The sequence below is a fragment of the Impatiens glandulifera genome, chromosome 6, assembly GCF_907164915.1.
Source record: "Impatiens glandulifera chromosome 6, dImpGla2.1, whole genome shotgun sequence".
NCBI lineage: Eukaryota > Viridiplantae > Streptophyta > Magnoliopsida > Ericales > Balsaminaceae > Impatiens > Impatiens glandulifera.
Window position 1 is genome coordinate 6,576,427 of NC_061867.1, and position 20,614 is coordinate 6,597,040.

Below are 20,614 nucleotides of genomic sequence, written 5' to 3' on the forward strand. Positions count from 1 at the left end.
AGAAGAATCACTGAAAAACTGGGCCTTCTTTTGCAAACGACTCTTAAACCCCTAAAAAAATAAAATAATAATTCAAGGGGTACGCAATATATGAACGTGTCACGAGTTCCGAAAATCGAGTCGTTATGAAAAAGTTATGAAAAACAACGGTTTGACCCATAAACAAGCTTCAAAATGACCATTCGGTACATTTTATTCAACATCAATATTATACTCAAAATTCACGATTTCTCGTGCCGGTCATTATACTTGAGACCTTTTGGTCTTAGTTAAATATTTCTTACTTTTACCAATGCAATTTTTCCATAAATTTTTTTTTGGAGAGGGGCTTAGGGTGGTTATACTTTATACTTGCAGCAGTCACCGGTGACTTGATAGTATGAAATCAGGTTCATAAGATTAGTTAAGGAACCAATTATTAGAAATAAAGTCCAAATGATGGACCATATTTTAGAACCTTTTCTAAAAAGAACAATAACACACTTCCATACATTTCAGTATCTTAGGGTTGTGGATAGACAAAAGGAGGAAATAATCAACTCATGACACATTAAATATCTAAAAGTTTCCACTTCATAAGCTTTTCAAATTAACAAACACCAAGCATTTGTATCAGCAAAAGATTCCATTATTTTGATGATGATGATGATGATGAATGTTTTATAGGAAATAAATAACTTGATATCATTGGAAGAAGAAGATGGCATAATGACTTAATGGGTTTGGAAAATGACAAAGACTAAATGTAACTCTTGATAAAACTCCATGTGTTCTAGAACTATCTTTTGTATCCCCTATAAAAACACTATGTGATTGTAATCTATCAAACAATAACACTACGCAATCTGCATATGAGAAAAATTACCTCTAGCTGACATTGCACCTCCAGTTACACAACCAGCAGCCACTGTGTTTGTAATGTCATGTTTAGCCCGGGCCTTCAATGAACAATTTGCATAGAGTTAACTTGAAAAAAAACAAACAAACAAAGGGACTATCTTCCCAAAAGAGATGAACATAAACAAATTAGCATTGATCAATTTGATATAATCTTTACCTTTTCAACAACACATTCAGCAGCAGAGAACACAAAACCCATTACAGCAAAAGCCTTACAAGAACTCAAACTCCTTCTTCCCATATTTTTTGCCTGGTTAACTATCTGTTGTCTGGTAGTCAATTCTTCTTGCACCAAAGGAGTGTCCAATGATCCCAAAAATAAACCCATGAACAACCCCAATCCTCCTCCTGAACAATAGATAAAAGAGGTTTCAAACCTAATCATAAAGCAGATTTCAGTGTTCAATTAATGAAAAACCCAAGTCAGGAAAATAACCCATTGTTATATAGCGTATAATAATCACACATTCATAGTAAAAGAGGGAAAGGGTTGTAAGTTCTAACCCATGACTCCGCTAAAGACGCTACGAACGGCGCAATTGTTCCAAACGTCCTGTCCTTGCACCTCTTCCGGCGTGGGAAGTCGGAGAGGCTGAATCTGGGCAGGAATCTGGTCTCCATCGGAGCTCGAAGAAGGAATATTGTTAAATTCTTTGTCTTGATCGGAACTCATGGCTGCGCCGAAACTGTGGCCGCCGTCGGCTATACTAAGGAGGGGGGAAATTGGACTAAATGACCCTACAAATAAGGCAAATTGCCTCCGTGGTCACCAGATAATTGAAATTGATCTGGTGACCACTTAATTTTTTTTGGACGAAATTACCCTTTTCGCGTGACGCGAAGGGACTTCGCGTTTCGCGAAGTGAGACGCTGTGAAAAGTCCAGAATACCCTTACTATATAACAAAATCCGGCCATCTTTTTTTCATTTCTTTTCTTCTTCTTCTCTCTCTTCCCTTCCGCTTTTCTCCTCCTTCTCTCTAATCTCGCCGGCGACGGAGTTCAACGGCGGCACTCAATGAGCTCCACGACGAGCACAAGCATTGTAGCAATTGGTAAGTTTATGTATATCAAGTTTATTGTTGTTCATTTATGCATTTTCGAATCACTGCGTTGTTTAGGGTTTCATCTGATGATACTTCACGTTTCGCTAAGTACTTCTCGTTTCGCTAAGTACTTCCCGTTTCGCTAAGTACTTCCCGTTTCGCTAAGTACTTCCCGTTTCGCGAAGGGTTTCCATTTCACAGTATTAATTATCCCGTTTCCCATTTTTCTTGCAGCCGAAGTTTTCGTTTTCTATAATGGAGAGTGGAAAGTTGATGCTAATGGAATATGGTTTTTTGATGCCTCTTCAATCAAAACATTGGATTTACCCCAAAGTACTCGTTATGCTGAATTAATTGATAAACTCCATGAAAGACTTCAAGTGCAGAAATCTACCTATGATTTAGTGCTGCAAGTGAAGTATGATATTCCGAATATCACAAATCCTAAACCCGTTTTTATTGAAGATGATGAGGATCTGAACATATATTTATCACGCTTGATTTTGGGTAGAACCGTGTCACCATTGTGTGTGTCTGTAGTAGAGAAGTCACAATTTACTAAAGAAAAGATACCACTACTTACCTACCCAACTCAAGAAAGTATTCTCCCACAATTTACTCAGAAAATTGTACCAGAAGCTTTACCCTCGGAGGTCTTTGTTGAAAGTAATGAAGCCGGAGATAACTCTTTGCCTCACATCCCACTTACTCAGGACTTGCATGCATCGATACCTACACCACATAGTGCGAGAAGAGCATCAACGGGTACACCTACTAGTGCAAGAAGATCATCATTGGGTACACCATGTAGTGCAAGAAGATCATCATTTGGTACACCATCGACAGATATATCACCGACAGACATATCACCGACAGACATATCACCGACAGACATATCACCGACAGACCCCTCATTTGCGTTGGCGTTAACTACTGAAACTGTATTGGAAGTCGGTGCCTTGTTTGAAAATAAAAAAGAACTACAACTGATGCTATATAAATATGCGATGGCTAATCATTTTGAATTCAAGGTGGAGAAGTCAAGAAAACATCTTTGGTATGTGAAATGTTTGGATGAGAAATGCAAGTGGAGATTGCGTGCCGTGAAAGGTAAATTATCTGAGATGTTTGAGATCCGGAAATTCGACCAACAACACTCATGCTCAGTTCTATCTAGGCCAGAGAAGAAAATGCAAACACCAGCATGGGTTATTGGGCAATGCGTGAAGAGTAAGTATATGGACCATCACCATAATCACTTGCCTAAGAAAATAATTGAAGACATGCAGGCAACTTATGGGGTAAATTTGACTTATAATAAGGCTTGGAGGGCTAGGGAAATGGCATTAGTGGCGGTGCGAGGAACGGTTGAGGATTCATATGAAAAATTACCCTCATACTTATACATGTTGGAGAAGCATAATCCTGGTACCATAACAGACATCCAAACAGACGAGGTCGGGCACTTCAAGTATATGTTCATGTCCCTAGGCCTCTCTATTAGGGGTTTCAAAGCATTTTGTCGTCCCGTATTGTGTGTTGATGCCAGTTTTCTTAAGCACAAGGTGGGAGGTCAACTATTGGTGGCTATTGCATTAGATGCTAATGAACAATTATATCCTGTCGCATTCGGAGTTGTTGATTCAGAGAATAATAACTCTTGGACTTATTTTATGCAAAAATTGAGAGAAGCAATTGGATTAGTTGATGATCTCGTCTTTGTATCCGATAGACACCCAAGCATCGCCAATGCCTTATGTGCTGTTTTTCCAGAAGCATACCACGGTGCGTGCACATATCACATAAAGATGAATATCAACGCGAAATTCAAAACTGATAATTGTCATATGGAGTTTGATATGGCTTCTCGTGCGTACACCGTCCACGAATTCAATCGTTTTTTTTGACAAGATAAGGGTTAAAGATAATAGGATTGCTGCCTATTTGGAAGAAATTGGATTTCAAAGATGGAGTAGAGCATTTTTCCCCGGTAAGCGATACAATCAACTGACAAGCAATTATGCTGAGAGTTTTAATAGTCAGAGCAGGGAAGCCAGAAAGTACCCCATTTCCTCAATGGCCGAGTATTTAAGATTGACAATACAAGGTTGGTTTAATGAGAGAAGAGAAAGAGCGTCCAACCACCGAGAAGTGTTATCTCCAACATATGAAAAGTGGTTACGTGAGGGATTCGAGAAGGCTAGATTCTATACAGTATCATCGCTTAACCGATTCGAGTTTTATGTGCATGACAATGAGTCTCATTTTAAAGTCAATTTGAAAGACATGAACTGCACTTGTAGGGTATTTGAAGTTTCTGGTCTTCCTTGTACTCATGCAATGGCTGCTGCCCGTCACCGCAATTTGGTTTGTTATGACTTTTGTTCAAGGTATTATTCAGCTCACATGTTCAATCTATTTAACCAATTGTTTAATTGTTTTATTTTCCATTCTTACAGATATTACACAACTGAATCTTGGATGAATGCATATGCGGAGACATGTTACCCTGCTGGTGATGAAGACGATTGGGATATTCCCGAAATGATCAAGGAACGCGTATGTCTAAAACCACCTGTCAAGGTTAAGAAAGGGCGCCCACAAACAAAGCGTAGGTCATCTCAAGGTGAGGTACGTAAGGCTCCGAGACGATGCAGCTCATGTGGTGGACTAGGACATAATAGGGCCACATGCAAAGCAGTCATGCCTGCTCCATCTACTGCAAAAGCATCATCATCTAAGCATCATGACTCTTCTTCTCAACAGCACGAGCCATCATCTCAACAATATGAGCCTTTAGATTGATTGGGATAAGTTGTATAAGTGTTTTGTATAAGTTGTATTATGTACTCGGATAAGTTGTACTCGGATAAGTTGTACTCGGATAAGTTGTACTCGGATAAGTTGTAATCGGATAAGTTGTAATCGGATAAGTTGTAATCTGTATGTTGTATCTAGTTTATCTGTGTACTGAAGGAGTACTTATCGCTTCGTTAAGTACTTAACGCTTCGTTAAGTGCTTAACGCTTCGTTAAGTGCTTAACGCTTCGTTAAGTGCTTAACGCTTCGCTAAGTACTTAACGCTTCGCTAAGTACTTAACGCTTCGCTAAGTACTTAACGCTTCGTTAAGTGCTTCGTTAAGTAAAACTTGGTTTCAGTGAGTTTAAGTTAGTTACTTGATACATTGATTTATATGTTCATACATTGATTTATATGTTCAATTCTTTGGTATGTAAATATCATAATACCAACCAACCAGACTACATTAAAAAATAACTTAAGTTCAAATATTTTAACATTAAATGTAACTTAAGTTGAAGTTCTACCCAAAAAGTAATACAAGTTCAGAATACATAAGCACAAGTCAAGTTCTATCCAAAAATCAATAAACGATTACAATACAAACTAAGGCTCTGTAATTTGATGAAATAACCGGACCGCCATCTTTTGTCGAAAAAACTCCATTTCATTGGAAGTCACATTCTCCACACCTAAACCAGCAGTCAAGTATTCCATGTGCATAAGCATAAATACACCACAATCCCCACTTTCATCTGCTCTAGGTACTTCCCCATATTTGGCGACTGCATTTTTGGCTGGGTGTGGCAACCTTTTATATGTCAGTTTCTGGAAATTGAAATTAGGATACCGTTTTAGCTCAGCATCACTGGCTCCCATTGCATATATTCGTGGGAACATCTCACACAAAGGTCTCATGTATGGATCGAGATTCCTATAAATACTCGAGTCGCAGTCATAAACGTCAATGTGATTATCTTGTACACGAACGACGCACAGTACCCAATGCTTGTTGCCAATGTTCAAAGGCACGTAAATATCGTCTACTACTGGCCATTCTGGCATATGTCTATGAGGCGCTCCCCAGAAGTACTGAGAAAATACGTCTGATATTGGAAATTTGTCAGGATCTTTTTTATAGTTCGGGTACTCTCGCCTCATCATATCTGCTAATAAGCAATCCCCTATTGATACTTTGCAATGTTTATATGTCTTGGGATATTGCTCAATCCTTTTGCGCAACAAGTGGCAGACTGCGTCGATTTCCTACAAAATGGGGGAAAAGGCAGCATATATCAAAAACCTTATTCATAACTTAAAGATTTAATATGAAATGCAAGACTTACAGAATCTTTAAGCCATGTGGACTTTGTTAGAACTCTAACAAACAACTTCTTTCGTGCTTCGCAAGTAAACACAGTCTTTGTCTCATCATTGGTAGCTTCATCTTTCAACCAATTCTGTAATTGAACCAACAACTCATCATCAAATTTTTGAAGGGGATTGATAGTTAATGGATCATTCGTCTTTGGCTGTTTTGACAAAGAAGGGTTGGTGTAGTCTTCATCTTTCTTCTGCTTCCTCACTCTTTTTTTGGGAACTACTCCTTTAGGTGGAGTGTTGTATAATTGGAAATCATCATCATCGTTCTCATCATTCCCATCCCTCGAATCCTTCCCATCCTTCCCATCGTTCTCATCCTTCCCATCCGTGGCATCCTTCTCAACCTTGACTGTCTTCTCAACCTTCCCAACCTTGAGTTTAACCTTCCCAACCTTGGCTTTCTTCTCAACCTTGGCTGTCTTCTCAACCTTCTCAACCTTGACCTTATCCTTCTTTTTGTCAATTATTTCTTGCATCATATCGTAGAGCAACATCTCCCCACCATCCACCTTTACATCAGTCTGAATCTCAACCTTCTCCACCTTCTCAACCTTCTCAATCTCCCCACCATCCACCTTTACATCATTCTCAGTCTCACCACCATCCACCTTCACATCATTCTCAGTCTCACCACCATCCACCTTTACATCAGTCTGAATCTCAACTTTCTCCACCTTCTCAACCTTCTCAATCTCCCCACCATCCACCTTCTCATTACTATTCTCAGTCTCGTCCACCTTCATCACACTATCCTCCGCCTTCCTATCCTGCAAAAATAGAATAACAGTGTGGTTAACGTTTACTTCCCGAAACATTAGACTTCGCTAATCAAAACTTACCTCAGTTTTATCCTCCACCTTCTCACTCTCCTCCTCCAGCTTCCCATCCTTCATCTCCATCTCATTCGTCATCATATCCTCCACCTTCTCACTCTCCTCCTCCACCTTCCCATCTTTCATTTCCATGTCATTCGTCTTCATCTCCTCCACATTCCCTTCCTGCAAAAATAAAACAACAGTGTGGTCAGTTAAGAACAACAAAAGATAAGTACTTAACGAAGCGTTAAGTACTTAACGAAGCGTTAAGTACTTAGCGAAGCGTTAAGTACATAACGCTTCGTTAAGTACATAACGCTTCGTTAAGTACTTAGCGAAGCGTTAAGTACTTAACGAAGCGATAAGTACTTAACGAAGCGTTAAGTACTTAACGCAGCGATAAGTACTTAACGAAGCGATAAGTATCTTCTTCTTACCTCAGTCTTGGCCTTCTTTTCCAATTTGCTCTTCTTCTTCTTCTTCTTCCTCTCCTCCTCCATACTATCTAATTTCACAATTAAAGTGGCCATCCTTTGGTTGGATTTGGCTAATAACTGTTCGCACATACTAACAACCAACTTTTTCATATAAGCCTTGTGATTTGTTTGAGTTTCTTCGTAAGCTGTTTTCATCTCTTTGAGCTCCTCCTTCACCTCTTTGATGAGCTCCTCCTTCAGCGCTTTTACCTCCTCTTTCAGCTCTTCACATTTACATCCAACAGAAGATGTTGGAGGTAATCCAGGAGTAGTAGCGGATGGGGGGCTAGGAATGTTGGCAGGACTAGATTCATAAGCAAGCTTCCTCTTCAGGTTTACTGCTTCTTTGAGATTAAGCGCAGCCTTTCTCTTCCGGGTGTTTGGTTTGGAAGTAGGTTCTTCATGTTCATCCTCAGGTTCACTTCCCTCCTCTTCATCATCATAATCCTCCTTCACTAACTTCCCTTCTGTAAATCCCTCAAAAAATTCATCAGTTGACTCATCTATTTGTTCAAAGTCCTCACCACTGTATAACCTCTTCTCCATGGAGGACTCTTCCATCTCAGTCAGATCCGTTGTCTCCAGGACAGTCTTTATCTCGATCAAGGTGTTCTTCCTGTTGGAATGATAGACTAACAACCTTGGGCGTAGAGGATCATTAAGCTCATTCTTTCTAGCAAATTTAGGAACAAAACCTTTGATGACCTCATATGTCCACACTTGAAATGCCAGTGCAAACCCATAAATGTTATAAGCAAAAGGAGCATAAGGATCAGTAGTACTCTTCTTCTTCTTCTTATAATATGTGTGACTGAGATGTCTCATGTTCTTGTTCAAACCCTTGAGGGTGGCTCTAAAGGTCACTTTCCCCCAAGGAAATCGGAGGAAACTTTCCTCGTCTTCGACCATGTGGAGGATTTTGGCAAATACCACCCTCCTTGGGTCAAATGAAAATAGGTACAGGCAAATCAAGCATACCAGCCCCATCTTCCAGGCATCTTCCTTATCTCTACATCTCAAAAAAGCAGTCTCCAAGTCTTGCATTACTACACTCGACTTCCCTTTAAAATATTTTACCAACAGAGGTGGACAACCTCGGCATTCTTCTTCGTTCACCTCAGGAAACCTTCCGAAGTTTAGGCCCGTCACCAAGGCGTACTCTTTCATACCAAACACAAGTTCTTGCCCATTGATATTGAAAGTAATCTCCTTGGAGGTTGAGGTTACCCTCCTAAGCAACATGTGATGTACAATAGTTCCTGAGAACTGCAACACTGGCGCAAAGACTATATATCGGAATTGGGTATTGTACACCTTCTCCACAAGATCCATTTCCTCAAACTTCGTTACAATCTTCTTAAGGCAGAGGGCGCTTTTCCAAGAAATCCGTCCAGGGAAATCAGGAACGGTGGTTTCTGCAATCTACAAAAGGAACAACAACAAAAATGTAAGATCATATACATAGACCACATCAAACGTTAAGTACTTAACGAAGCGTTAAGTACTTAACGAAGCGTTAAGTACTTAACGAAGCGTTAAGTACTTAGCGAAGCGTTAAGTACTTAGCGAAGCGTTAAGTACTTAGCGAAGCGTTAAGTACTTAACGAAGCTTTAAGTACTTAACGAAGCTTTAAGTACTTAGCCCTAAACCAGAAACAATAACCAACAACCAGAAACAAACATGCAAATATAATGCAATAATCAATAACCAGAAACAAACATTAAACGCTAAACCTAACCAAATAAACTGAAACAGCCAAAACCCTAAAACTAAACATGCAAAAATGAAAACCCATAACCAAAAAAAGACATGCAACAACCAAAATAAAACTAACCTGAGATTTATGGGGAATAAATGATAGAGAGGGAGGACACGAGGGGGACGGGAAGATCGGCCTTGTCAATGTGTTCTTCAGTGAGACGGTTGTAGAGAGAGAGGAATCGAGAGGATAGAAGAGGGAAAGAAATGAATGTCCAAATGTTTTATTTTTTAAAATATATGGTATGGCGCGTGCATATACGCGCGCCTCTTCGTCTTCCTACGCGCGCGTGCCGAAGCGTTAAGTACTTAACGAAGCGTTAAGTACTTAACGAAGCGTTAAGTACTTAACGAAGCGTTAAGTACTTAACGAAGCGTTAAGTACTTAACGCTTCGCTAAGTACATAACGCTTCGTTAAGTACTTAACGCTTCGTTAAGTAACTAGCAGAAACGATATCATCTGCAAATATCATCACAGCCAAAAGAACAATCAATAAGATGAACCAATATGAACTAATAAACCAATATATGAACAAATATGAACATATATGAACAAATATAACCCAATATGAACAAATATGATTCAATATGAACAAATATCACCAAAAAGAACATATTTAGGGTTAGGGTTTCATTAAGAATTACAAATAAGAACATAAATCTGTTATATAAACATAGATTCGGGGATTAGGTTTCTTATCTTGTAGATTTCATTCATAATAGTCGACGTCGCCGGAGTTTACGCCGCCGGCGACAAAATCCGGAGGAAAGAAAGGAGGAGAGAGAAAGAAAATGAGAGAAATGAAAAAATTTGAGTATATATATCAATACCGTTTCACTTCGCGAAACGCGGAGTCCCTTCGCGTAACGCGAAAAGGGTAAAATCGTCAAAAAAAAAATAAGTGGTCATCAGATCAAAAATTAGTAAACATTACCACGGATGCAAATAGCCTTATTTGTAGGGTCATTTAGTCCAATTTCCCAAGGAGGGCTTGTAATTGTAATTGTGTTTGACTGTGAGAATCCTCCTATGGAAATAAAAATAAAAAAGTATTTTACCCTTCACTTAAATATCAATATTCTAAACCAATAAATAAGTGCACATATAAATTACCATCAAAATCAAAATTAATAATTGATTATGTAGATATTAAATTGAATAAACAATTTACAAAAATAAAACTCTTATTAGAAATGATCAACGATTATGCGATTTGTTAAAAATTCTTCCAAAGACGAACTCATTTGAGTTCTTGAACGATATTGTTGTAGTAGAATAAACCGAACGAAGCAATGAAACAGTGTCGGAAAAATCTCTACCAAAGATTGCTAAGCAACACCAAAAAATGTTTTGTTAAATGAAAATGAATCATTTGCATATATATGGTCGAAATAGTAAGAAATTCATACAAATCATGGAAAATACCTGTAAGAGGTCCTCCATATGAAATATCAAATCGAATAATTTTTATTAAAAAATGAAAAATAACTATAGATCCGATTATTTCGTTTCATTTGATGCTAAGAAGCGGATGAACACAAACTCGAGAAAATATCATCAATACAATCGGAGGGTATGAGCAACAAACAACCCCTAATGATTGAGAGTATTATTTGGACTAAAAAATCCGAAACGAAAAAATAGATTCGACTAAATAGGATGCCAGACCGAACAAAACGCAACATCAACTCAAAACTGAGTAAAAAAAAAACACCCTCTCATGCTAAAAAGATGAGAGTCAAACCTAAACTTTTTTAAAGTTTATTTTTTTCTAAGGGAAGAAATGTAATAAGAAAAATGATTGTATTACCATTCTTTTAAATATCAATATTCTAAACAAATATATATATATATATATATATATATATAAAAAAAGAAGTTATACGATTCTTACAGTAATCAACCCGGTGAAGGAACTAAGTCACTAGATTATTAGTTTAATCGGTAGGTCAACTAGTTCAACAGTTAGTTTTATATAATAATAAAATAATAAAAATCCATCAAATTGTTTATACAATAATAGTCCAGTACTAGTGGATAATTATAATTTTATTTAGAAATGAAACTAGGTTTAATTTATGACTTACAATGTCACCTTAAATCGTTTTTAGTCCGGTAAAAATAGAATGTTCAGGTAGAAAGTGAAGCTTGAGATAAATGAAAGATTTTGTCATTCTCAATGTCTAGAACTAGAAATTGATAATCTACCTACATGTAACTAGAAATAGGTAAACCCAATGAGAACAAAAAAACGAAGATGGGGAACTGAGAGAGTGATAAGTGAGAAAGAAAAAAATATTTTTAAAAAAAATAGGATAGACCCACTGGATTAACCCGAACTGCCGAATTTCTGATCCAACTCACCAGTTAATCGGGTTTAACTGTGTTGATTGCATTTCCGATTTTTCATCCATCCAGCTTAGTTTGACGACCGATTCACCGGGTTTGTCGGTCCGACCGACGGGCTAGGTTTCAAAAGTATGCCCATAAGTGATTGTCTTATATAGCCTTCAACAAGATTAATAATGAATGATAAACAAATGGTGAAAATCAATAGTGAACCCTAAATATGTGTTCATGTGATTGTGTTATAGTCTCAGCGGACAAGTAAAAAACAATAAAAAAGTTAAAATAAATTTAATGAGATGTAAAGAAACATACAACTTAATAATAAGAATATATATATATATATATATTATTCATTATTCAAATTTCTTTCAAAATTGCTAGTATTCTTTACCATTTAAACGGAAGATCCTTGTTTTTGTTCCCCAATTCATTCTCACATGAAGGGAAACCATTTAAAAAATAAATAAATATATTTTTACTATTTTGCCTCCTCTGTGAGAATGAACAGGGAAGCACGGATAAATTGGGAGTAAAGGATCCCAAGTGATTTAAACTAACTTTCGATATTTTATTGATCGAGAACCCTAATCAAAATAAAAGTTTTATTTGAGCGAACTAACAAATACAAAATGAATATATATATATATATATAAATAAATATAGAAGTTTTTAATTAACATGACAAATTATTTACTAGTCTCTTTATTGTTTAATCATTTGGATAGAAAGTAAAAGAAATATATACTATTCTTATTATTTAATAGTTGTATATATATTAACAATAAGGGATTTAATTATTTTAGTCTTTTGGTTACACTTTTAAAATATGGATTATATAATATGACGATATAATTTTAAACGGGAGGAGAATGATCTCAATCAAAGAAGAAAAAAACATATATTTGTAATTATTAATATATTAAAACAATTAAAACTAACAATTAAAAAAAAATGAAATTGCATTTTAGATTGTATTGGTTTGGAAACAATTCAAATTTGAGTGGTTATACTCTTCTTGTTTAGTAAATATTGGAGGCATAACTTGTTTGGAATAAAAGGCTAAAAAACTAATTAAGAATATGAATATGCTAATGAAAATATTTGATTGTTTTCTTCATTCTTTACAACTTTATTAGACTTAGTAGATACTATTTTTTTTAGCTCACTAATTTTATAGTTTATATATTTTTATTAAATCTCAAGCCTATTATTATATAAAATTCATATACAAGTTTATTGCATAAATTATTAAATAAATAATTATTATTTGAAGATATATTGGTGTAATGATCGGACTTCAAAAATAATTAATTTCTGACTAAAAAATTAAAATATATCAAATAAATAATAAGTTAGCAAATATTTTGAATTTAAATAATTTAATTTATTATTATATGTTATTTAGTTTTGGAGACGTGGTCCACTCCTGAACCTAATTAATTTCAGAATAGTAAAATTTAATATATAAAATAAGTGATAAGTTAATAAATAAATGAATTTCATGATAAAAAATAAATAAATAATACGATGAGGCGGGCGTTTTGATTTAAATTAAATGGGAATCACTCCCATTTCTTTTGGGTATGGATCATATAACTTAATTAAGGAAGGCTCATAATTGTGTTTGAATCTTAAGGAAATAAAATAAAATATTTATAATTTACCCATTTCTTAAGGAAATATTTTATTTAAATTTTAAACATTATATAATATTCTAATAGATTATTAAAAAAAACTAATTTGAATAATAAAATAAAATATTTATAAATTACCCATTTCTTAAGGAAATATTTAATCTTGTTATAAATTATTTAAATTTAAATTTTAAATATTATATAATATTTTAATAGATTTTTTTAAAAAAAAAAACTAATTATTTTATTTAAATCACAAACCAAATAATTTTATAATTTTCAACTCTTACTTACCAAACCTAAGAGACAACCCTAGGTTCACAACCCTAGGAGAGCTGACTCCAACTAACATCATATATATAATCCATATATAATAGATATGATTTAAAAATACAATTGACATTGAATGTAACCATAAATTAAATTTACTAAAGTTATGGGAGTCACAAATCAAAATCATTTAGTGGGCTTAGAAAAAAATAAGTACTAGAAGAAGTATTTAAAAGTTTCCAATAAAAAGAAGAAAAAAATTACAAGATCTAAAGTAAGAAAATAAGAAGTATTTGAAAATCTTCAATAAAAAGAAGAAAAAAATGCAAATTTTTGAAACATCCTCTTTAGATCAATAAAATCGTCAACACCAGCTGCATGAACCCTTTAATTAACAAAAATATGAAGATTAAAATGAGAACCAATTTCAAATTTGTAAATTAAATTTGACATTTAAGCATCTCGAGGATGGTTACATATAGGAACATCGACAGAGACGAGACTTTCAATGCAAATGTGTAGCTCCAGTAATGATCTTCCTACCACACCATGAATCATAGTTTCCTCAACCGACTTCTGCTCTAAATTATACAAAATAAGCCTCGAATCACCCAAAGCAATCACTACTTGTTTATCACTATATGAATAAGCAATAGGTTTCACGGGGTAATAAATCTCAAAAGAAATTGTTTGTGACAATGTAATTAATTTCGACCAATGTTCATTCTTCCCGCCATATTCTTTCAGCAAAAACACATCCACATTCGATGATTTGTAATGACAACTTAAGGAGAGACATCCTCCTAAATTATTCAAATATAAATCATCATAAGAACCGTGATACTCTGGGTGTGGAAGTATTCTGTATCTCTCTGTCACAATATCAAAGGCAACAATCACTTTTTTCCATTTCGAGATCCAGTGTAGAGCTCCACCAGCTATGGAATCTCCAATGCTCTTCCAATTCGGATAGTGATCAAACTTCTCTAGTCTATGCCACAAATTTAATCTCAAACTATAAACCTTAACCTCATAGTCGATGACGTCGATGGCGCGTCGTCCAAGTTGGAGCACCCCAAATCTCACCACCTTGTAATCTTCATTAGTGCTATCATAAACAATTCGATAATCACACGTCCAAATAAATAAGTCAATTCTATAGGGTAGATCAACAGGTTCATAAGGCAGTTTTATATACTTTTTTGTTGATGGATTCCATAAAAAAACATTGTCAATGTCATTCATCTTTGACATGCAAAGCAAGCCATTACAGGAACCACTAGGCTGAAGTCCATAGTTCCGAAACTTCAATGGAACATAATCAACCTTCACCGGTTTTAGGAAATCAAAAACCTCCCGACAGTGAATGTCATTCGGAAGGTAGAGACTATGGTTGCTCTTGGTTTGATCCGATCGTTCCATATGCAATTTGACAAAATACGGACTACTGATTAGGGCAAACCATGATTTAGATACACATCTGAAACGGATCAGATCCCTAACTGACAACCGACAAAAAATCTCCTCTAGAATCTCATTTGGTAATTGCATCATCTTTAGACTGCACAATGTAAGCCAAAAAGAAAATCAAAGAAGAACAATTAACTTGTATCATAGGCTTTCAACTGAATGCATGCATCTTCATCAAACCTCTATTATTAGTTTCGTAAATTCGAATTTATGCCAAGTTAAGAAGAAAAAGATGAATAAATTCGTATAAACAATGTTTGATGTATAATTAAAGTTACCTGGAGGCTGAACTATTACTATTGTAATATTGTAAGAGAACTGAAAAAGAAGAAGAAGGATTAGGTCTAAAAAACTAAAGGGGCGCCAATCTATTTATATTAAAAAGAATAAGAGTAACTAGGGTTACAGATATTAGGCCTAATTTAATTTTTTATATTTAGGTGTCCTACTCCTATCTAATTAATTAATATAATAAATTTATTATTTATATTTAATTTATTATTTTTTTCTCTTTTTCATTTTTTTTTTATCAAAATGAGTTTATAATATATTTTATTTCTTAATACAAACAATTTTTTTATATAAAAAAAATTAGTTACATCCGATATAAAACAAACTAAATATATATATATTTAAAATTATATTATATATCTAAAAATTGAATTAAAGTTAGATACATATTATATAATATATATATATATATATATATATATTTGAAATCAAAATTTACATTAATAATATATAACTTTACAATAAGAAAATAGTTAAAAAATAATAATTACAAAATAATTAATAAATACTATAATAAAATAAATTTAATAATTAATGTATCAATTTTTTATTTGAATTATGATTATTTTTATTTGAATAAGTAAAATAAGTTATAATAATTTATTAAATATTGTATAATATTAAATTTAAATTAATTTAAATTTAAACTAATTTATAAATATATGATTAAAATATAAAATTTTGATAATATTATATAAATATTATAATAATAAAATATATGAAAGAGGATAAAGAGGAGAAAATATATAATGGAAATAAACTTAACACCTTAAATAACTCTAATTAGGTGAGAAATTAAATAAATATTTTTTTAATAATAGATAAATCTAGATAAATTTTAATAGTTATGCACGTCCATAAATTTAAAAGATATTTATTTATTAATTTATTATTATATAATTTAAATTTTTATTATATCAAAATAAAAATAATGAAATATACTTGAAAAATTATAATCGAATGAAATAGTTGATAATTTTAATTTTTTTAAATAAAACAATATTTATTTAATATAACCGTATAACACCTTAACGGGACCGGGACCGGTATTAGATTTTTTTTTATTTTTTTTTAGATTTTACCTAAATTTTCTCCTAATTTGATAAAAATTATGAAAAAAATAATTTTAAAAATTTGAAGACTAATTTGAGTTTAGAGGATAGAATTTAGGTGAGATGATAATAATTTAGAAAGAAGATAAAATCAAAGAGTAATTTTGATATTTAAATTAATAAAATTATTGATTAGAAACATCAAACAAGCCATTGGTTGAGAATAGTAGTATATACTAGGGCTGAAAACGAGTCGAGTCGAGCTCGAGTAAGCTCGAAAAAATTTCAACGGCTCGAGCTCGAGCTCGATCGAGTATCAAAATTAAAGCTCGAGCTCGAACTCAAAACAAGTACTCGAGCTCGACTCGAACTCGACTCAATTAGCTTAAATTTTACCGAGCTCAAGAGCTCGGCTCGAGCTCGACTCAATTAGTTCGATTTATAGCTCGAGCTCGAGCTCGAACTCGACTCGAAACATACAAAATTAAAACATATCAACTAAATAGTTTCACACTTTCAATATATCAAAAGATCACAACAAAATGAATAAACATATAGAATTATTCATTTCACCTAAAACATAAACATTCCATCAAAATCAAATAGAACACACAACATTACACATTAAAACATTCAACTTAAAACATAACCATTCTAACTAAAAATATCTAAAATTCAAACATACAATATATTAAATTAGTACAATATTTAAGTATTACAGAGTACAGACTTAAATGCAGTATTACAGTATTCATATTAGCAAGATTCCTAAATGCAGATATTAAATTGAAGAGAATCTAGTTCTTTGTTGACAGATCGGAAGTATAACATATCGAATCTATGCAAGATCGAAAGAGAATAAAGAAGAAATTGAAATGAAAATAAAAAAGGGGAAAACGATGAAAACCTTTTGGTGCTTTGCATTGAGCTCCTTGGTGACGTTTGCTTTCTCGTTTGATGAAAACCTAGTTCTTTGTTGGCGGCTGTCCGAATGAACTATGGAGGAGAAGAGGTTAGGGATTTTGGAGGAGAAAGGTTAGGGTTAGGGATTTTGGACTTTGAACTTTGAAGGAGAACTGGAGAAGAATGAAGAGGGAGGGTGCCCGTTAGGGATTTAGCCATTTATGGTATAAATTTATATTTTATATTTTAATACTCATATTTTATATTTAATTAAAGTATTACAATTTTTTATATTATAAATATAAAATATAAAATATAAAATATAAAATATAAAATATAAAATATAAAATATAAAATATAAAATATAAAATATAAAATATAAAATATAAAATATAAAATATAAAATATAAAATATAAAATATAAAATATAAAATATAAAATATAAAATATAAAATATAAAATATAAATTAAAAAATATATATATATATAATATAAAATATAAATTAAATATAAAATATATTAATATAAATTATATATATTCGAGTAGCTCGCTCGAGTACTCGAGCCGAGTATATAACTACTCGAACTCGGCTCGATTATATAACGAGTCGAGCTCGAACATGCTCAAGCTCGAATTTGACCGAGCTCGAGTCGAGCTTTGACCGAGCTACTCGCGAGCAGCTCACGAGCAGCTCGTCTCATTTTCAGCCCTAGTATATACTAGTTCAATAGTTAAAATTAAAATAAATATAATAATTATAAATTATTTAAAATTAAATATATATAAGAATATAAACTAATATATAGAAAATAGAAATGTTAGTATAACATAGAAAAAGAGATAAAAAAATGTTAATATATTTATATATAATAAAAAAAAATTATTTTTTTTTATAATATATAATTAAAATAACGATAGATAGGCGAGGGAAATATTTTCAACTCCCACCATAATAATTCTCTTTCTATTTAATTTTTGATTGGTCGTATTACCTTAAATTATTTAATAATTTTCTCTTTTTTTAATTTATTATTATTAAAAAAATATTTAATAATTTTTTTTTTCAATTTCTATTATAGAATTATTACAAATAACTTTTTAAAATTATTAGTATATTAATATATTTTTAAATTATATATATATATATATATAATATATAATAGCACGTTTGTAGCAAATCTCTTAAAATAACATAATCTATATATATATATATAAAATGATGCTTAATTTTTAAAGTGTCCGGATTGTCGGGTGAAAGCTGTGGTTAATTTGGATACTTGGGTCGGATTGTGGGTTGACTCGTTTTTAAATTTAAAACGGTTAAAAATAAAATTAAAAATGCTAGAGGTATGTTTCAAACTTGCAACATAACAAAACAAGTACAACCTGTTAACCAACTAGGCTACAAAGACTTTATATTTTAAATTCAACACCAAATTTATAAACGCGGTACGTTTTAATATTAATATAAGTTCAACTTTTTAACTAACTAATTTATATATATATAATGATGCTTAATTTTTAAAGTGTCCGGATTGCCGGGTCGAGAGCTGTGGTTAATTTGGATACTTGGGTCGGATTGTGGGTTGACCCGTTTTTATATTTAAAACGGTTAAAAATAAAATTAAAAATGCTAGAAGTATGTTTCGAACTTGCAACCTAACAAGACAAGTACAACTCTTTAACCAATTAAGCTACAAAGACTTTATATTTTAAATTCAACACCAAATTTGATAAACGCGAGACGTTTTAATATTACTATAAGTTTAACTTTTTAACTAATTAATATATAATGATGTGGAGTAAATAGATACTTGGGTCGGATTGTGGGTTGACTCACCCATATACTTAAAACGGTTAAAAATAAAATTAAAAATGTTATACGTAATTTTTTTCACGGTTTTTTATATTATTACTCGTGCAAATGCACGGGCTAAATGCTAGTTATATATAAATTCTCTTATCCAAATTCAATCTTTTACACATTTAATGACACCATTTATTTTTATAAAGTTGGTTTCCTATTAAGTATTTTTTTTATAAAGTTTGTTTCCTATTAAAAAAATAGAGAAAGGATAATTATATTAATAGGGTGTAAACCCTAATTTTTTTTATCTATAAAACAAAATGGAAATTTGACGAAATGACCATAAAAAAGGTTAAATTCGTTGGTGATCAGCGCATAATTTTAATTGCGCTGGTGAACACTTAATTTTTTTTAATAAAAATACCCAATTTGCTTAATGCGAAAGGGAGGATCGTCACGCGAAAGACCCTAATTCTTTATATAAATACTCATTTTTTTTATTTCGTTATTTTCCTTTCTCTCTCTTCTCTCTCTACTCCATGTTCTTTCTCGCGACGGACCACTAAACGAACACATCATACAGATTGACAACGAAAACCCGTTCTAATATAATGAGATTTGATCGATTTATGTTCTTATTTCTATTACATTTAAATAAACAATAAAAACAACAAACAGGTTGAGGAAGAAGAGTACCAGTTGCCACAATGCTCGTGCTCGTACTCATGGTGGTGTCCGTCGAAGATCGCCACCATGGTTGTCCGTCGATCGCCGCCGTTTAGAGAGAAAGAGGAGAAGAGCGGGAAGAGAGAGAATGAGTCTCCTCAAAATCATCAACAATTATTAATTTTTTCTCCCTCTAAGTTGAAAAAAACAATCCGATCAAGGTCTAAGGGTATTTTGGACTTTTCACTCATTTTCCCTTCGCATGACGGTCCTCCTCTTCGCATTACGCGGATGAAGTATTTTCGTCAAAATAAATTAAGTGGTCACCATCGCAATTTAATTTATGCGTTAGTCATTAGCGCATTTAAGATTGATTTTAGGGTTTTCGTGAAATTTCCCGAACAAAATTAGGTACATTTCAGTATTTGAGTTTTGGGAATTTTGTTGTTTGCTTTAGAGGGATTTTTTTTATCAAAATGATGGGCATATTAAAATTCATTATTTTTTGAAAAAAAATTAAAAAACATTTAAAATGAATTTCATTTAATTTAAAACTTATTTAAAATATTTATTTTAAAGAAAATAGATTTAAATAAGATTTTGGAATCTATAATAATAATTTCCGCAATAAATTATCCTTTTGATTTTTGAGAGTGAGAATTTTTAAATTAATAAAATATTTTAATAAAAACGTATACAAGATAATTCATTTTAAGTTCTTGTTTGGTTATTCTAAAAAGTTGTCCGTATACAAGATTATTCATTTTAGGTTCTTTGTATCTACTTTACAAATTTTTTAGCTGTTTAGAAACATCTATTTCAATTCTGAACATTATTTTATGATTGACATTTAAAATTGTAAAAAGTAAATAAATGTCTGTATCTAATATTGATGTCGAAAATGGTTGAAGAAGACACTTAAAAATATTAATTTAAATAAGTTAGATTTAAAAATAAATCCAAACGATCTCTTAATAAAGTTTTATTTTAT

The 20,614-nt window shown here is 32.6% G+C and overlaps 3 protein-coding genes across 3 annotated transcripts; all 3 read right to left on the reverse strand.

The window, feature by feature from the left end:
- Positions 1 to 779: 779 nt before the first annotated feature.
- LOC124942590 (mitochondrial import inner membrane translocase subunit TIM22-1-like) lies at positions 780 to 1,611 on the reverse strand. Its single transcript, XM_047483121.1, has 3 exons — positions 1,405 to 1,611; positions 1,058 to 1,248; positions 780 to 938 (listed from the first exon to the last, which is right to left on the reverse strand). Exons 1-3 carry the CDS (start codon positions 1,571 to 1,573, stop codon positions 837 to 839), a joined length of 462 nt encoding a protein of 153 aa, XP_047339077.1. The 5' UTR covers positions 1,574 to 1,611; the 3' UTR covers positions 780 to 836.
- Positions 1,612 to 5,351: 3,740 nt separating this feature from the next.
- On the reverse strand, positions 5,352 to 10,147 carry LOC124943026 (uncharacterized protein PF3D7_1120000-like). The gene is made up of 6 exons (XM_047483594.1): positions 10,115 to 10,147; positions 8,671 to 8,841; positions 7,381 to 7,869; positions 6,557 to 6,895; positions 6,092 to 6,205; positions 5,352 to 6,011 (listed from the first exon to the last, which is right to left on the reverse strand). The coding sequence occupies exons 1-6, from the start codon at positions 10,145 to 10,147 to the stop codon at positions 5,352 to 5,354; spliced, it is 1,806 nt and encodes a 601-aa protein (XP_047339550.1).
- Positions 10,148 to 13,886: 3,739 nt separating this feature from the next.
- Positions 13,887 to 19,712, reverse strand: LOC124943027 (F-box protein CPR1-like). Its single transcript, XM_047483595.1, has 2 exons — positions 19,654 to 19,712; positions 13,887 to 14,994 (listed from the first exon to the last, which is right to left on the reverse strand). Exons 1-2 carry the CDS (start codon positions 19,710 to 19,712, stop codon positions 13,887 to 13,889), a joined length of 1,167 nt encoding a protein of 388 aa, XP_047339551.1.
- Between the last annotated feature and the right edge of the window lie 902 nt (positions 19,713 to 20,614).